General features: G+C 44.5%; 1 protein-coding gene and 1 long non-coding RNA gene across 3 annotated transcripts in view; one reads left to right on the forward strand and one right to left on the reverse strand.

The window, feature by feature from the left end:
* The window catches only part of Slc24a3 (solute carrier family 24 (sodium/potassium/calcium exchanger), member 3), a 474,392-nt gene that overhangs the window by 411,848 nt on the left and 44,494 nt on the right, over nt 1-18,050 (forward strand). For both annotated transcript variants that reach the window (NM_001356497.1, NM_053195.3), the window contains exons 7-8: nt 1,350-1,424; nt 11,536-11,561. In NM_001356497.1, coding sequence (NP_001343426.1) covers nt 1,350-1,424; nt 11,536-11,561 — 101 coding nt within the window. The remainder of the gene's footprint in view (nt 1-1,349; nt 1,425-11,535; nt 11,562-18,050) is intronic.
* Nucleotides 10,155-12,073, reverse strand: Gm52530. Its single transcript, XR_003953928.1, has 3 exons — nt 11,919-12,073; nt 10,437-10,589; nt 10,155-10,227 (listed from the first exon to the last, which is right to left on the reverse strand). It is a non-coding gene; the product is annotated as a predicted gene, 52530 (long non-coding RNA).

The following is an 18,050-nucleotide window of genomic DNA, read 5'->3' on the forward strand; positions in this document are numbered from 1 at the left end:
GAGGAAAATTATCTATAGAAATAGCTACATGTCAGTATACTAAGTGCAAGAGTGAACTCATGGGAAGAGGCTGCCCTGGCTTCTGTATCGCTTGAATATAAAAGGCCTTCCTTCCCTCACTTGATTTTGCCTGGTCTTTGTCTCTGACCCAAGCAGTCAGGGTCAGCAGAGGTATGAGAGAGCACCTCCCTTTAGGGATCCCTTTTTCGGGTGTGCTGGGGTATCACGGGCCTGTCACTGGCCTACCTGGGAGTGTTCACATTGGTGGTGTCTGTTTTTGCTTACTAGTCCAAGAGTAAAAGCAGCCAAACAAATGTCCTGTGACCATGACTTAAGTGACACTCTGCCAGAGAAGGGGAGACTCTACCCACCTGCTGCCATGGTTCTGTGGGCTTTTCCATATTTCTCTGTACAAGTCTGCCAAGGTAGAGCTAGGTATCCCCTAAAAAGACACTTTGGAGGATTTACAGGGGAAAACACGGCTTGCCCACACCTGCCTGTGATGTTCAGTGCTGGCTTTCCAGCTGTCATTTCAACAAGACTCCTCCTCCTTCTGTAGCCCTGGCTTAGCAGTGTCCTCCTCCCCCAGTCTCAGCAATGCCAACATTTTTTAAGGTGGCACGGACCAAATGCTAGTGTAATATTCTTTCCAAATTGCTAGGCAGACCCATTTATGTTTTAATTCTGATTAAGTTTGGTCAATTACTAACAGGACAGGTCTAGTCACATGGTAGATATGAGACAAGAGACGCTAGAGGGTCTGTCTACAGGGGCCTATCTGCCTTTGGAAGGGTAGCAGCTACCCAGTCCAGGTGCTCATCCTGTGTTGACTAAAGTGGAAGTTCAAACCTGTCATTCCTTTCATAAAAGATGTAAGACTCCTGTAGTGAGCATCTTTGTCTGGGGCCCCACCTTGTCCTTGGCCACACAGTTCCAGAACCACTCATCAGCCTGAGACCCCAGCTTTCCTTCTCTTCTTTCCAGAGGTCAGACCTCAATCACCGTGGTACAAGACCCTTGAGCCTGCCCATTTTTTGTAACTAGTCATTTCCTGCCAGTCCACCTGCTGTGTCTGCTTCAAGAAGATCCAGTCTAATACATCTAAAACCTTTCCATAGATCCCAGCTGATAGGCAGATGGATCAGGGCCAGGCAGCAGATATACATGAGTCTCTGTCTCTGGTTTATTGCTGGCCAATGGATGCAGATGACTCTACTGAAGTCAAAAGGGGAAAGGCAGCCTTTCTCTTCTGTCTGGGTCTCCATGCAGGACAAGTGCTGGCAAGCATCACACTGTCTTGTTTGAGCAGTCTGACAGTCTGTGTCCTATTTGTCCCCCTTGTCCTTTAGGTGGTGGCTCTTTCCTCCTGGTGCCTGCTGAGGGACTCCATCTACTACACGCTGTCTGTGGTCGCACTCATTGTGGTAAGTTGCTTTTACCATTTTAGTTCTGTCTTGCCTGGATACCACACAAAACAGTGTAGGGCTCATCAGCGTGGCGTTTCACCCAAGGACATAGTGACTAATGAGCAAGTTCATGTCTCTGTGCGGAGATAGTTTTTCTTTCTATCCTGACTACCTGGCCTGGACACGACCTTAAGTCACCCTTTTCCTCCACCCCCCCTAGACTCTTTTGACCTAATTTTCCTGTAGATTCTACCTCATAAAAATGTCCCCACTTCACTTGGGGCTTCAGTCCTAATCTAAATGGATATATCAGCTGTGTTGCGGTCTTTGGTGAGTCAGGTTACAACATGGAAGGACTTCTGTCAGGTACTACACTCCCCTTTCTATCCCAGGTAAATCCTCAGAGCCATTCAAGTCTCCACCAAGAAACCCCTAGAATGTTCTTCCCTTGTTTCCCCAACCAGAAATAACCAAACTCCTTGGCTCGGCGAGCAGAACCAGGGAAGTGTAGGTAGTTACAAATAGGGGAAACAAATAAGAATCAGGAGATATGACTCCTAATGCCAGTCTCCTCCAATGACAGTTCATTCTTTATGTCAACTTGGCTGGAGTAGTCAGTGGTACATTATTTCTGGGTGTTTCTGTGTACTGGTTATTTCTGTGTCATTGTCACAACACCTGACTGACACAACTTAAAAGAGGAAAGATTTGTTTTGGCTCAAAGTTTCAGAGGTTTTCAGGGCAGCATGGTGAGGAAGGAGGGATGACCATGGAGGTGGAAGCAGATGTCAACATCATGATGAGTTCGGACACAGAGAATGAGACTGGAGCAAGTGGCCAGGCTGTTACCCTCCAAGGCCTGGCCCTGGTGTCATATTTCCACCAGCTTTGCCTGACTTCCTGAACCATATAGAGAACAAATAATCAAAGCATGTAGGATATTTCAGGTTCAAGCCATAATAGACTCTGTCCAGACAGAATATTTACACCAATAGAATTAAAACAGAAGAGCGCTCTCACCAAAGTGAGTGGGTGTCAGCCAACCCCTCAAGCACCTAAACAGAACGTGGCAGAGGATAGTGAACTCACTCTTCCGGCTCCAGCAGAGTCATCATCTTCCTACGCCCTTAGTGCATTAGTGACATTAGTGCTCTCGGCTCTTGGGCCTTCGATCTCAAAAAGGAAAATGGCCCATCGACTCCTTGCTTATCATGTCTTTGGGCTTGCTCCACAATTATACTATCAGCTTTTAGATGGCAGATGTGAGCCAATACTTCATAATTAATATAATATGCACGTATGATGTGTATATATCTATTGGTTCTGAGTGTCCAGAAGACCATGACTGTTATATCTTCTTACTAGAGTCATTGTCCTTAGAGAAATCCCTCTCTGGGTCTTCATTTTCTTATCTTTGTATCTGAACTAGAACTCTTATCTATGTATCTGAACTAGAACCCGCTTCTCAAAGCGCATTCCTGTAGGTTGTTTGGGCTTGGAGACTATCATAAGGTCTGTCCTTGAAATTAAGCTACATATATTCTCGTGTGTCCTCTGAACTCTAGAGCTAAAACAGGAAGTTCTGGCAGAAGCCAGACCCACATCAGGAGCAATTGTGTTCACCATTAGAGTCACAGCAATAGACTTCAGGACACACATGAACTCCACGCTTATTCTCAGCTGTTTTTCTTTAGGAAAGGACTAGTCACTTTCAAGCCAAGAAGACTCTTTTAATGCCACCCCAGACTTTGCAAACACGGCTTCTGGTCAGCTTTGTCCCGTAGGGAACCCACACACATTGCCCATGTGTACTCCACTATTCTGCCTTTTTGAGGGTATTTTCTCATGCCTTTAGAAAACTATATCATTGTTTTTTGAAGACACATATACAAATGGGAGATGCCAACCATAAACAAATGCAACTGTCCATCGTGCTGAAGTTCAGAGAGATGACTAGGCTCACAAACACAGGCCAATGACATGAAACAGAGACAGTAGAGGTCTCCCAAGGCACAGGCTGGGCCAGACCCACTCCTTAGAGCAGTCTTGCTAGTGTCAGCTTTCAGCGTAGATGTCTCCAGGACAGTGTGTGGAAGAATTTGTCTTCAGTCGAACTTATCCAGACCTGTCCAAGATAAAGCAGGTGTAATTGCTGCTAATGGTGTGTGAAGAAATGAAGATTCTTGGCTTCTCTGAGTCACAGGTGACACACCCTCCTGAACTTGGTCTTTGGGCCAAGCAACCATCTGCCCTGGAGCTGCGGCACATAAATCACAAAGCTGAGACAGCTGAACATGCTGACTGCTGGGGCAGCCCTGGGTTTCCTTCAGCAAGTGACAAACTGCAGCATCAAATTACTCTTTGCCATCAGCTGGAGACTTAGGCTGTATATTTACAGATGGATTGTCAAAGTGGGGTTTTTGTGTGACTTCTAGGGAAATTGCATTTGACTATCGTTAAGAAGTGAAACAGATAAGATGGGAATCTTCTGGGCTGAATATTGCTTTATTGCAAGTGATATTCCCCATTTTTGGTGAACATCTGAAATAATTGGCACTCTTATCTTATCTAAAATGCGGAAGCTCCAGATTTCCATTCTTTGGGTTCTGGAGTGGAACCCAGGAAATGGCATTGCAGTCTACATCATCGTTCACCACAGGCCCTGGATTTTGAAAAGTGTAACTTGTAACTGTGGACGGAAATCATTTGGGGTACTGCTGCTCTCTGCCATAGCCATGGGTGTTTTCATAGTCAGTTCTGAAATTCTGAAAAAACAAGATCATAATTTGTACAACCTTAGTTTGTCTACAATTCTAACTTCTGTTAGTGAACATAGGTGATATTCTCATCATATCTGTCTGTCTGTGCGTATGAGTGTGTGTGTGTGTATGTATTCCATATGTGTGTGTGTTTGTGTTTATTTATGTGTATACGTGTGTAAGTGTATGTGTGTGTGTGTGTGTGTGTGTGTGTATACACAAAAGTCTGTTATTGGGATGCCTTCCTCAATCAGTTTTCTCTTATTTTTTGAGACAGGTTCTCTCACTGAACAGGGTGTTTCCTGTCTTGACTAGACTGGCTGGTCAGGGAGCTCAGGATTTACTTGGCTCTAGCCACAAACATGTGCTACCCCCTCTAGCTTTTACTTGGGTGCTGAGGATCTGAACCCAGGTCCTTACGCTCAAGCAGCAAGTTCATTACCCCTGAGCCATCCCCCTAACCCTGCCATCTGGGATCATTCTCTCATGAGACCAGGTGAGGAAAGATACATGCTCAGTCCAGCAGGGCAGAAGTTAGCAAGCAGCGTGGCTTCTACAGCACCCTTATGTCTACCCCACACCCCAGCCTTAGACTGAAACTCACAAACTCTCTGGAGCTTTTTGTCAGGACTTTTTTTTCTCTTAGTCCTCTATTTTGTGAACCCAGCTATAGTAATAAAACAATTTTCTGCCCATTTTCCTTAAGTAATATGAACCTTCCTACCGGGATGTGCCATGGCCACTTAAAATACCTCTGTTAAAAAGCTCTTTCCACGGCCCACAAAATAATCACCAAGCTTCCCAAACAATTTAATTTAGCTAGCTTTTTTTTTTAAGTTCTGAAATGTTTGGCAAGAGTAACTGCTGACCCCCACCCCCCACCCCGAGGTTGTACAAGGAAAGCCCATTCACTCACAGGGCAAGTCTGGATTAAGTGAGACCAGATGTCATTCCTATATATCCTCTCATCAAGAACCCCTTAAGACTCACACAACCAAGCCCCAAGGACAAACCAGGAGGCCGAGAGATCCAGAGAGAAGCCAAGACAGATCCTCCAGAGATACTGCTTGGTGCAAAGGAACAGGGGGTGATGAGTCCAGCCAGGAAAATGCTAATGGCTTCATGTATTGCTTAGAATCTAAAGCCGTTGAAATGCAGCAGTTGAAGATGGGGCACAGACATGGGAAAAAGCAAAAATATGGGAAGCAGGAACATGCATTCCACACACAATCCCCCAACATAAAGACAGTTAATTATAGACCCAAAATCATTTCGCTTTGGTACTTAGGCTCCATCTAAATTTTCCTCTGTACTGTTTTATGATTAGTCCGTTTAAAGAAGAAAGACAATAATGATATATTATTGTCTAAACCAATCATTCTTTCAAAACCACGCAGTATGTTCTTCTCAATGGCCTCCCCTTAGGAATAGAGAATCCCATTAGCCTCATACACCTTCTATATTGAAATGTTGGGCCATAGAAAAGCTAGACAGCACCTGAACGCAAGAGAGATGCCACTATTAAGTTCTAAGAATATTCTGTGCTCTTTGCAGTGCCCCATTGTGTGTCTGCTCACATATGCCACAGCTGTCCACAGATCAACACAACCTTCCCTGGCCTCTCCACACCCTGACTCCCGGGAGCACTTGGTCCATGGGCATAGCTGGCCTCACGGTCCTGCCCTTTTTCCAAAATTCCATCCAGTCTGTCAAGTTTCTTGCATTAGAATGTTGCTGTGATTTACATAATCATGAAATTTACATAAATGCAAATGATCCATCACATCATCAGGCTAACAGCTGCCCAAAAGGAAATACTTTATTTTTACCCTTCATCTCAGTTGTAGTCAGGAACTGGGAACATGAAGAGGACAGAGCCTCCGTGGGAGATGGAAAGGTCTGTGGAATAGCTCCCCCATAACTTGGGCTGCTACAGAAATCCAATTCAAAGTACAGTCTGTCTGTAGATGATAGACCAAGGAAGCCCTTGATCCCAGTTGACACAGTCCTCGGGCCACTCTCTGTGCAGGCACAGCAAAGAAGCTAGTTCAAGCTAATGTTTGCATTCCTATCACTGGGGGAGCTCTTTGCAGAGCCCCTTGAATGGAGGTGAGAAAATAGCTAAGCTGACACACATTTGCCAGAGATGACCAGTGACTGTCTTAGTCACCTTGTAGTTGCCATGACAGAATAGGCAATCATAAAGAGAAAGGTTTGTTTAGCTCATGGACCCAGAAGCCGAACTTTAAACTCAAATAACCCTGTTGCTTTGGGTCCATTATGACCAATGTATATGGTGGGACAAAGTGGTCACCTCATAAGCCAGACAAGAAAAAGAAGAGGAACAAAGAGATATCCCACTGTCACCTTCAAAGAGAAGCCCCACTGTCCTAAAGACATCTTTGATCCCACTCCATAAAGATTTCACTAGCCTTCTAATAATGCCAGCCTAAACACCAAGTTTTTAAACACCACGTGACCCTTGGAAGGTACTTTCTGGGAGCCTTGTGAAGAAGAATAACACTGATAACAAAGCAGTATAGGGAAAGTAAAGATTTTATTTGGCTAACACGTCCATCGTTGGGAAGAAGTCAGTGGAGGAGTTTTAAGTCAGAAGTTGTGTCATATCCAAAGTCAAGTGCAGAGAGAAATGAATGCATAGATAACCCCTTGCTTGCTTGTGCTCAGCTCAATTCCTCTACCCCTACACAATTCAAAACTCTTTGCCTAGGAGATGTTGTCACTCACAGTGGGCTTTGTCTTCCCATACCAGTTAACTTAAGACAGTCCCCACAGACAGGCCCAGAAGCCTACCCAATGTAGACGGTTCTTTATCAAGATCCTTTCCAAGTGATTCTAAGTTGTGTTGAGTTAACAATTCAAGCTATTCACCATGGCAAATAATCTTACATACTCTGGAAATGGTCTTGTCCTGTTCCTCGTGTGATAGAAAAGCAATCTTGATGGCCATGGTGAGCATTGTCCTTGACCTTCCAGATGGCCTTCTCTGTAGCCAGTCACCTCTTCTTCTTAATTCCATTCTTCACTGGAAATTAACTGATCTCTCTTCATTCCCTAGCTCCAATTATACTGCCATTTAATTTAGCTCTCCTTCTGGCCAAGAGGGAATAAAGGATGATAGCTAGAAGCCTCCCAGAGGAATAACTGTGGTGAAATTTTAAATTCCAGAAGTAAATTGACTGTGGTCACACAATGCTTAACTGATTTTGCAGTCCCTGCTGTAGATGTGTGGAAGCAACTATATGACTCTGAGGATGCTGGAAGACTGGGGGTCATCTTTGTATTTGCTCCTTCAACAGGGAGGGACTTATTCAACTGACCTATGGAAACTAGCTTGCTAAGAAGTCGCCAGCCAGCTTTTACAAGGAAAATGACTTGAAATCCGTAGTTTGTGATTGCATTTGTTTTTGTGCTACCCAGCTTCCAGCCCTTTATCAACCTTTAAATACCCCTGTCCCCTGTATTCTATATATTCATCTCCCAACTTCTTTTCTTCCTGGTAGCAGCTTCTTAAAAGGTTATGTGGGATAATCAGTATTTCGCAAGCTCTTAATTTCTAGTCTTCCCTCATGCAGCCACTAATGCCAATCATTGTACAATGTCCCGTTATCCTTAAAGCATCAGCCACAGTGGGGCACACACCAGCCAGCTTTTTAGTATGACCCACTGGGCTCCTCCCCTTAACTAAGCCACTCGCACTGCCTGATCTGAGACCTGAAGAAGTGGGTGTTCTAAATGTGGAGCAGCTAAGGGGCTCCCCATGCTGGTGAAAGAGACGGATCTGTGGGGGTGGGGGGTGTCTAGCTTCATTTTGTAGTTAGGAAAGGAAGATCTTTCAAACTTTGGCCTCTTGAAAGAAAATGATGCTCTTGATTTCCCCGTCACTTTCACTGCTTAAAATTCTAGCAATGCTGGTGATCACGATGCAGATTATGAAATCACAGTGAGTGATGCAGCCATCCCCATTTTGTGGTTATAGCTTCATCGGATTCAAACACCAGGACTGTTGTAGGGAAACAGGGGCAATTAGCATGCGCCCTCTTCTCCTGATTACAGCTAAGCCATCCTGACTTGCCTTTGCCATGTTTCTCCATCTTAAGAGAGCCATTCCCTTGGCCGTTGCCCGAGATCATCTGACATCCAAGGATCCACCTGCCTGAAATCAGCCCGACTTGTTGGGAAGATTTCTAGAGCAGACACCAGGATTGACAAGCCCGTTTCCATGGTACCCAACCACTTCTCTAAGCCTAGGGAGGGGGGAAAAGAAGAACACTTTTTTGTGTCAATTTCATTTCTGTTTGTTCACATTTAGCCCAGCTGCAGAGTATGTGGAAACCTAAGAGCTAAGCCAAGCATAGCTTCGGATGAGTCACATGTAGGTCAGAGGCCAGGACCTACCTAGGATAGCACTTCCTCAGCAAATCTGAGGCCTAGCTCTCAGCAACAGTGGATCACAGGACTGTGAGATATCTCAGTGCCTGGCTTCAAACACACATGCCACAGAGATCACCCAAGGCTTGCTTTCTCTTGGAAAAAGGTTGGGTGACTTCAAAATGCTACAGAAGGACATCACTTGGTTGCAACTCGTGAGAAGATGAAGTGTTGACGTAGATGATTTATTCCCCGATAGTGAACTCCGAGGAGTAACCACCACCCACTTGCCACATGCAACTATTTGGCTGGCTGTAGGCGCTTCGGTGGCTGCCTTGAGGTACTTCAGCTCCTTCCCAGAGCCTTGAAAATCAGGCTTGAACCACTTCATTTTAACTTCTCTGCCTAAACCATGGTGGAGGGCTGGGATGTGAGCACCACCTAGTGGTAAGAACATGGAACTGAGGAGAGATTTTTCAGGTTTCCTCTACAGGTTTTCAGGTTTCCTCTGCTACTCCTATAGCATCAACATGGGGGCAGGCAGGAAGAGGGTGTTCCCTCTTGCAGCCGGAGCACAAAAACAGAGATATTTGCACTCCCTCTCCCAAGAGAATGAAATTAAATAATATCTGTAAAGAATACCAAACCTATCTTCCACAGCAGTCTCAAGCAAAAGCAAAATGATACCTGTCTATCATTTTAACTTTCCACTCCATTAGGATGCCACCGCAATCCTACTGAAGGAACATTTCGATATCCATGCTTATTTCCTTATTTCCGGTCTTCCAGGAAGAGATGACCACGCCACCCTGCTTCCCCCATCTACCAGCCCTGTCCCCACTGATGCTCTGGGACGAACCATAAATCCCTGCCCCCTGCCCTTTCCCACAAGGGATAAGCCTGTTTCCACCTCGATTTTCTGTTTACAGGCTCAATTTACTGCCCTCTCAAAGTGCCAATGGGGGACCAAGAGTTCAAGAATATGCATCTGTGGGGGATGTTTTACATCCAAGCCACTGTGAGGAGCTTTGTACAGCCTATTTTTTTTTCTTTAAATAATCAATAGTTAAAGGCATACCAGCCCACAGCTGTTCCTAGAAAGCACACAAAGGATGCCTGTGCTTCTCTACTAAGGCTGGTTGACTCTCAGTGACTCCTTTTGTAGGATCTGCACCCCCATCTATGTACAGTCTCATTCAGATTACAGGCTCCCTAAAAGCGACATTCCTATATGACATTGCTTGCCTGCCTTCTCAGATGGAAGAGAATTAAGTCGACCTGGTCAATTAGACTCTCCTAGCGTCTCATATTCTCTTGAGCGACTATGAAGTAATTGTTCCATCCCCATGGCTGCAACTAATATTAAATTAAGTAGTTAATAAAAATGTTTTCCATCTTAAATAATCGGTTCCGTTCCATTATTTCATGATAACAATTTGTTAATGCTAGCAATTATGTAAAACAACCATGAATCATTGGGGGGGGGGGCTGGACTCCATACCACCCAGCCCAAGAGGAGGGGGATGGACTGTACACATCCAGCCCAGATCCCAGGAATGTCTCCTTGATGCCTCTAGAGCTCTTCCCCTTCTGACTTGGCATTTTCATCCAAATGTCAACTTGTTGAACTTGGAGGCCGAGACACAGTAACAAAAACATGAAGCAACGTTCTTTTAAAAAAAAAGAGAGAGAGAGAGAGAGAGCTTGTTAGAACCAGTTACAAGTAAGCATGGATCCTGCCTCCCAGACCTTTAAACTCACAGGAAGAGCTTCTGGTGGGTCTTTGAGATGTCTTTGTGTCCCAGCACAACTGGATATGATTAGAATCTCTGGAGACCAAGTCAGTGCCCACATCTGTTGGCTTCATTTGCCATCTCACCTTATGATGATCTGGCACTGCAGCCTCTGCCTTAGCGTCACCAGGGGCCTCTGCCTCCATAGGAGTGCTCCTCAAAGACCATCATCATGCTCAGAGAAGCTGTGTAACCGTTTCCATGGCTTCCTGCCTCCACAGCAGATACATCCTTAGGTCCTGTGAGTCATGTGAGCAGATGACCATGTCAAGAAAAGAGAGTCAAAATGAGGGCCAGGCCTGAGTCCTGAAATCAATTCCACAATGGGTTGAATGACACCCCAAATTATTCCTGCTTGACAAAATTTGGTTTCCCTATATAAACTGAAAGACTTTACCAGCTTTTCTGTATTTGTCTTGTTTTCTTTTGTTTTCCCGAGTGGGATGGTATTGGGATGGAGGTTAGCTGGTGAAACTTTGTTATAGATGCTCTGCTGATCCCAACAGATAGGAACAAAATCTCGTTTCTTACTTGTTCCCTTCACTGCTTCTGACTTTCCCGAGCCCCCTTCCTTAACGGAAGGCCCAGGGCATGGGCAGCCAACAGTGCCCAGGATCTGCAAACTCGTTCCATTGTATACACTTGACTCCGGGTCACTTTCTGTGTGAGATGCAGAGGGCTGCTGATCCCCCTTCTTTTGGTTGTGATCTAACAAAAGGAGTCAGTAAAAAGGACAGCACTGAGCGTGGAAGGTCAAGTGCTTACATCAGACCTGTGAGTGGGTGGCACACTGAACTGAGAAGTGCATAAATGTCATTAGTGGCAACTAAGGGATGCTCATTCAAGAGTACCTGCCAAGTTACCACCTCCCCTTCTAGACCTAAAGCCCATGACTTGTTTTATAAAGCAGTCTTCCCTCCCAGGCCCTCTATCTGGAGACAGAAATGGAAGAACAGCCTGGATCACCTAGTTCTTCTCCCCACAACAACCTTTGCATAGCTTGTCCTTTCACTATCACTAGCCCAAGATGACAGAAAGAGTTTGCCCCCAGATGCCTGACATGCCAGCACAGCCCTGAGTGCCAACATGCCAGCAGTGAGCACTGACGGCACTCCATGTTAAAATGTTGTATGTGCACATGTGTGCCTGATCCGCTAACCCCCTTTCTTATTTTTTTTTTCACAGTTCATTTACGATGAAAAAGTTTCTTGGTGAGTATCTCTTTTCCTCCTTCGAACTTGTGCCCTTTTCTGATGCAGCACTAAATGCACTGCAGGCTGGAGTTGAGGTTTAGAAAAGGAACAGAGACAGCAAAAATGGCTCAGCAGGCAAAGGCACTTGCTGCCCTGGCCAGCAGCCTGCACCTAATCTCTGGAACCCATCTGATCAAAGGAGAGAACTCACTCCCACAAGTTGTCCTGTGACCTCCACAACCCTACTGGCATGCCTGTGCATGTCAAATAAATAAACACATACAAATAAGTAAGTCTGACTTAGAAAAGGAGAAAAATCTCATGACACCCTGAAACAACCAGGATTCATCTCTCTCAACAAAGACATTAAATTACCTTTTTACCAAGTTTTTCCCTTGGGCTGGGTCTACGGGATTCATATCTTCATATCTAGACATCCTTATTGTAGAGGTTGGATGTTGTAAATTTTCTGTGTCTTTCTCCAGTCAGCCATTGCTGGATCTTGGTTGTAGTCTTGACTGATCTTTTCATATCTGTGTCAGTCAACTTTCCATTACTATATATAACAAAGTGACATAAATAATCAACTTATAAAAAGAAAATTTTCATTTTTACTCCCACCTTGGAAGGTTTCGGTCCTTGTTCTGCTAACACATCATGGTAAGAGGGAATGTTTGGCAAAACCAAACCATTCACCCCATGGCCAGAAAGCAACAGGAAGAGGGGTCCCACTGTCTTCTTCACAGTCACATGCCTACTGATGACCTTGCGCTGGGCATGCCTCTTCAGGCTTATACCAGTGCCCATTAACACCAAACTGGGACCCAAGCCCTCAACACGTGGGCCTTTGGGAGAACATTCTGAGCCTGAGCTGTAGCAGGATGCACACCAAGTTCAATATCCCAAGTCTCAGTGACATCTTAGGAGTCAGGATCCAAGCACAGCGCACTTAGTTATCCGTTAACGTGCTGCTGATACCCTAGAGGAATCCCGGGACTCAGAGTCCATGCTGACTGAGACAGAAGGTGTTAATTCAATTAAATACATGGAGGGGTATTTGCATTTTGACTGACTGTCCAAACCCGGATTTTTGAAATGAGTTCTGAGCAAGTCCGATGTGTTTGAAATGGAAATAGAAATTCAGTGTCCTGTGCCTTCTTGTTATAGCTTTTCTTTTTTTTCCAAATGTTTGATCCACATAAGTAGAAGAAAATGAAAAACTTCTTAGAAATAGGAGTGACTCTGTAGCTAGAAACTTCCACGGCGTTGCTTTGAGTTAGGAATAAACTATGAAAAGAGACAGAGAATTCCTGTGGCTTCACTTTCAGAAAACATTCCCAAAAAGGGTTAGATAAAACCTGTGCCTCTGTACGAGAGCAGCTCCCTGGCTTCCAAAACTTGGGGCGGGGGGGACAAGGACCTACCTCAGTGATAAGGAGCTATGCCAGTGTGTAGAGATAAGTTGTTGACTTCCTGTAAGAACTATCTCTATTTTCTTTAAAAGTCAGCTTGTGAACTGCTTAGAAACCCAGTTATTAAAAATTCAGATTATGATAAAGCACATACAGTCTACTTTTAAAAGAACCTAGCTCTTCATACTGATGCATAAAAAAATAATGTTTTTAAAGTAATAGTGATCAAAAGCCTAAAAGGGGTCAGCATGACTAGGAGTACCCCAGGTCCCCACGTCTGCCAGGGATGCTGCCCTCAAGTGTGGCACATCAGGGTCACTGCCGACCTCAGCCACTGTCCACCACTGCTGAAGGGTCATCTCAGGGAAAGGACCTTGGGATCTTGGGGAAGCACTCATTTGTGCTATCTCATAGAACTGCACTACATGAGATCCACATCAGGGAGAGATGAATGCAGACAGGCCAGTGAACCAGCTTTGGCTGGTACAGAACCCTTTGAAATAACTAACATGTCTTAGAGCCAGAAAAGGGAGTGATTTTTTTTCTTCATTCCAAAGGAATCATAGTCACTGCTCTGTAGTTGTAATGAGACACTATGACCAGGGCAACTCTTATAAGAGAAAGCATTTAATTAGGGCTGGCTTACAGTTTCAGAGGTTTAATCCATTATTGTCATGGCAGGAAGCATGCAGGCAGACATGGTAGCTGAGAGTTCTACATCAGAATTCGAAGGCAGAAAGAAGAGAAGAGAGAACCACTGGGTCTGGCTTGAGCTTCAGAAACTCCAAAGCCCAACCCCAGTGACATACTTCCTCCAACAATGTCACACCTCCTAGTCCCTCTCAAGGAGTTCCATTCCTTAATGACCAAACATTCAAATATATGAGCCTATAGGCGCCATTCCTATTCAACCACAAAAGTGTGTTCTCTCTCTCTCTCTCTCTCTCTCTCTCTCTCTCTCTCTCTCTCTCTCTCTCTCTCTCTCCCTCCCCCTTGTGATGTTAGGTAAACCAATGCTAGGATAGAGATTCTGTAATGAAGCAGGCCCTCAGTGCCTACATCCCGAGCACCAACAGTCCTATACATGGAATCAGGAGTGTGGATAGAGCCAGGAGGGCCACAGATGTATATCACAAGTGGTGTGCAACTTGGTGCTAGCCCTGGGGGATGGTAGAGTTAAAAATCTCTCAGTGTTTGCTTCCAAAGACCTGAGCTAAGGGCTCCCAGGGCACTCGGTCCCATCATTCTGAGTGCCAGCCTGTTGTGTAATCACTGTTATTGCATGCATGGGCTGACAGAGAGAATTTCTCATATGAGTGAGACTGGGAAATTAAACTCTGCACTACTGGCCCTTTGCTGCTCGGGGAATTCCAGGGATTTCAGTTCCTCATGTTAGGAGATGCAAATTATATTGAACTTGAAAATGCTTCTCACTGTTTGCTTCTCCTGTTTTCCTACCTACCAAGCACTGCCTTATCTGGAAGGGCGTGGGCAGGAACTCATCTTTCCCTTTAAAACCAAACTCTTCAGCATACACAGTGAAGCTGCAGCAGGGATTTGGTGACACCTTCCAAGCTGAATTTCACTGTTGCAAGATAGTCCAGCAGCTCCTAGAGATGTTAAGGCAGGTGATTAGCTCACTTTCTATCTTCAGAAGGAAGCTGATTGCAACTGTGTTGATTTTGAAAGAGTGTTCCTAAGAAAATGAATTTGTATTGCCAAATACAAATGCAGTAGTCTCTCAGGATTTGTGAAGAATTGGTTTCAGGACTACAGATGATAGCAGAATCTATGGTTGTTCAAGTCTGTATGTAAACTGTAATGGTATTTACACACTTTCTTCCATATGCTTTAAGACACCTCCAGATCATTAATAATCAATGTAATGTAAATGCTGTTTAAATAGCAGAGTTGAGGTGTTCTCATGTATTACATATCATTACATTGGATCAACAGTTTGCAACATGTAGGTCTCAACCCCTTTGGGGAGAGGTCAAAGGACCCTTTCAAAGGGGTTGCCTAAGACCATCCTGCATATCAGATATTTATATCATGATTCATAACAATAACAAAATTGAAGTTATGAAATAGTGACAAAAAATAATTTTATGGGTGGGGGTCACCACTACATGAAGAATTGTATTAAAGGGTCACAGCATTAGGAAGGTTGAGAACCACTACACTACATTGTTCATGGAATTGTCTTAACTTAATTTCCCACAGCTGGGATAAAATAACATGACAAAAGCGACTTTGGGAACCAATGGGCTTGTTTTAGCTCACAGTTCTAGTACAGACTAGCAGAGAAGTCACAGCAGCAGAATCCTCAGAGAATTGGTGGCATTGCATCTACAGTCAGAAGCAGAGAGCAGTGAATGAATGCTGCATTCTAGTGTTAAGTTCAGTTTCTCCATTTTATACAGTCCAATATCAACTGCCTAAGGAATAATGCCACCTACAGTGGGCATCTCTTCCCATTAATCTAGATAAACTTCCTCACACCATGCTCACCCAGGCAACCTTCTCAGGTGATTCTAGATTGTGTTAAGTTGGTGCTAAAAGTGACCATGATGTGAATGATGGGAAGAAAAAAAAAAGGCATCTGTGTTTGTTCAGTACAGAAGAATTTTTAAAATATTTTTCAATCTGTAGTTGGTTGAGTTACAGAAGTAGAACCTGTAAATAAATAGGGTTAACTATATAAAAAATAAAAAGTGTTGCCGGATTGAGATTCCTTGACCATTCTTAAAGCTTGTTGTGCCATGTGTTTATGTTCAAGCAAGGAGTGGAAGCCAGCAATCAGTTGGGATGCTTTTAAGAGAAGATCATTTTTACAAACAACCATCATGATGACTGGGACAGGAGTAACAATTACAACTTTAGACCAATCATTATTGATCCTAGGAACTGAAGGCTAGACTTCCCTTTCTTGAGATCAGTTGTTGCCTCAGTACAGTAGAGTTCTACTCTGGGCAAGAGATAGAGACATCTCTCTGTTAGGTAGCATACAAAAGACACTTAGAACTGAAAACAAGAGAGATGCATCTATTAGGTCATGGTGCAGGACAAAGCCTGTGGATCCATGATAGCAGGTCAGCTAAGGCCACAGTGTCAGAGGGAGCTAAAGTGCGTGTGTCAGGATTCCAAAGGCTCAAGAAGAAACTAAAATATCCTGGGTGGTGTTCTGGTTTCTTCCTTTGAGTTCCTCAAGTTGTGACTATTGGAGATAGAAGTAGCCCTGGGAGAATGTCTGGGAATAGCTGTTCCACCTAGGGTCTCTCACAAGCTGGATCCAGCTCATACCTGCAGACAGTGCTGGCCTGCAGGTCCCTCACTGGCTAGTGGACAGGCAGTGGACGTGTTGTCAGAGGTCATTTTGAGATGCTCACAGACTAAGGAAAGGTATGTGTAGAGGGAACCATGAGGACCCCTGATAATGAGCTCTGCAAAGAAGCCAAGGGAATGACAGGAGACCACAGAGGCCTCAGCAGTTCAGTGTGTTCAGCGTGGGAAAGGCCTTGGCAGGCACACACAGGAAACCAGCAATGTAGGCATGAGTGGGGTTTCCCACACTGGGGTGATCCTGAAGAAAGGCCAACAACCAGCTTAAGAAGGGCTTGCTTTGTGGGGGGCAGGGAAGGGGGGAGATTTCTTGCTGTGGTAGAAAGATTGCAGGTTTGAGAGCAGTCTTGGGATACAATATTTCAAAAAGGATATTTTACAAAGAAGGAAAGAGGACAGGTAGAAGAAAGGAAAGAAGGAGGGAAGGAAAGGAGGAAGGAAGGGAGGGAGGAGAGAAGGAAGAAAGGAGAGAAGGAAGGGAGGGAGGGAGGGAGGGAGGGAGGGAGGAAGGAAGGAAGGAAGGAAGGAAGGAAGGAAGGAAGGAAGGAAGGAAGGAAGGAAGGAAGGGAGAGAGAGAGAGAAAGGAGAGAGACCTGGCCACTGATTTTGGTTCTTTTCTCAGTGATCTGACCCTAAAATGCACCTTTCCTGGGAAGAACTTAACCATGACGTTCCTCTTACATGCGTGCTTGCTTCTAGAGTGAGGCAACAGGGGTCAGAGTAAAGGCATCTTCGGGCATCTTCCTGGAGACTGAAGCCAAGAACTCTGGCTGAACCTAGGACAGTTGGATGTCCAGAGGCCTCTCACAGTCCAAGTGCTTTCTACAAGGATAAATCCATGCTAGCAAAGTCATCTTAAGGAGGCATGGGAGTGCCCTGTTTGGACAGGGTTTCCATGACTGGCCTCATTTCAGTTAGTCTGTATTGGTGGTGTAAAATAATGGGCTTCATTATTACTTTCTGGTACATGTACATTGTATACTTCGGTCACATTCATCCCATTATAACCTTGGCCTCCTCCTGCCTTCCATTGCTCCCCTCCCAGCTGTTAGTCTCACTTTTTCTTTTATGTCTTATTTTTCATCTATATTCCAAATATGAGGAAAAATGTGATATTTATCTTTCTGAATATGGCTTATTTTGCTCAATATGACCTCTAGTCTCATCCATTTTTCCTGCAAAGAATGCAGTCCATAAGACTGACTAATTTATGACTGTAGCATATACTGTTTGTATATGTATAGATACACATATATGTGCACCACAACTTCTGTATCCATTCCTCTGCTGGTGGGCAGCCAGCTGGTTTCTATAATGTGCCACAATAAACATGAGGATGTAGATGACTCTGTTGTATCTGATTTTATGCTAGCCCCTTCCCAAGGCAAACCTACCTGATTCCCCACCCCATGTTTTCCATTTATTAAACAGAACAGCATAAGACCTCTGTGTATTCTTTATATAACAGAAATATATAATTTCTCTGGGATCAAAAGGCTAAGGGAGCTGGAACTTCCTCCTCAAACCTCCCCACTTCCCTTCTCTCCAAACCAAGCATGCTCTTCAACTAGTTCAAACCTGTGGCTAAACAGGGGTCCCAACCACAAGACCCCTGAAATTTAACTGTTAGTTACTAAATACATAAAATGAAGGAATTCAGATCCTAACAGGCACAAGGACAGTCCTGTCTCTCAGTTGTTCTCCTCCCTTTCCTTTCTTATCCTTTCCGTGCTTTGGCTTGAGTTTTCTATTT

The sequence above is a fragment of the Mus musculus genome, chromosome 2, assembly GCF_000001635.26.
Source record: "Mus musculus strain C57BL/6J chromosome 2, GRCm38.p6 C57BL/6J".
NCBI lineage: Eukaryota > Metazoa > Chordata > Mammalia > Rodentia > Muridae > Mus > Mus musculus.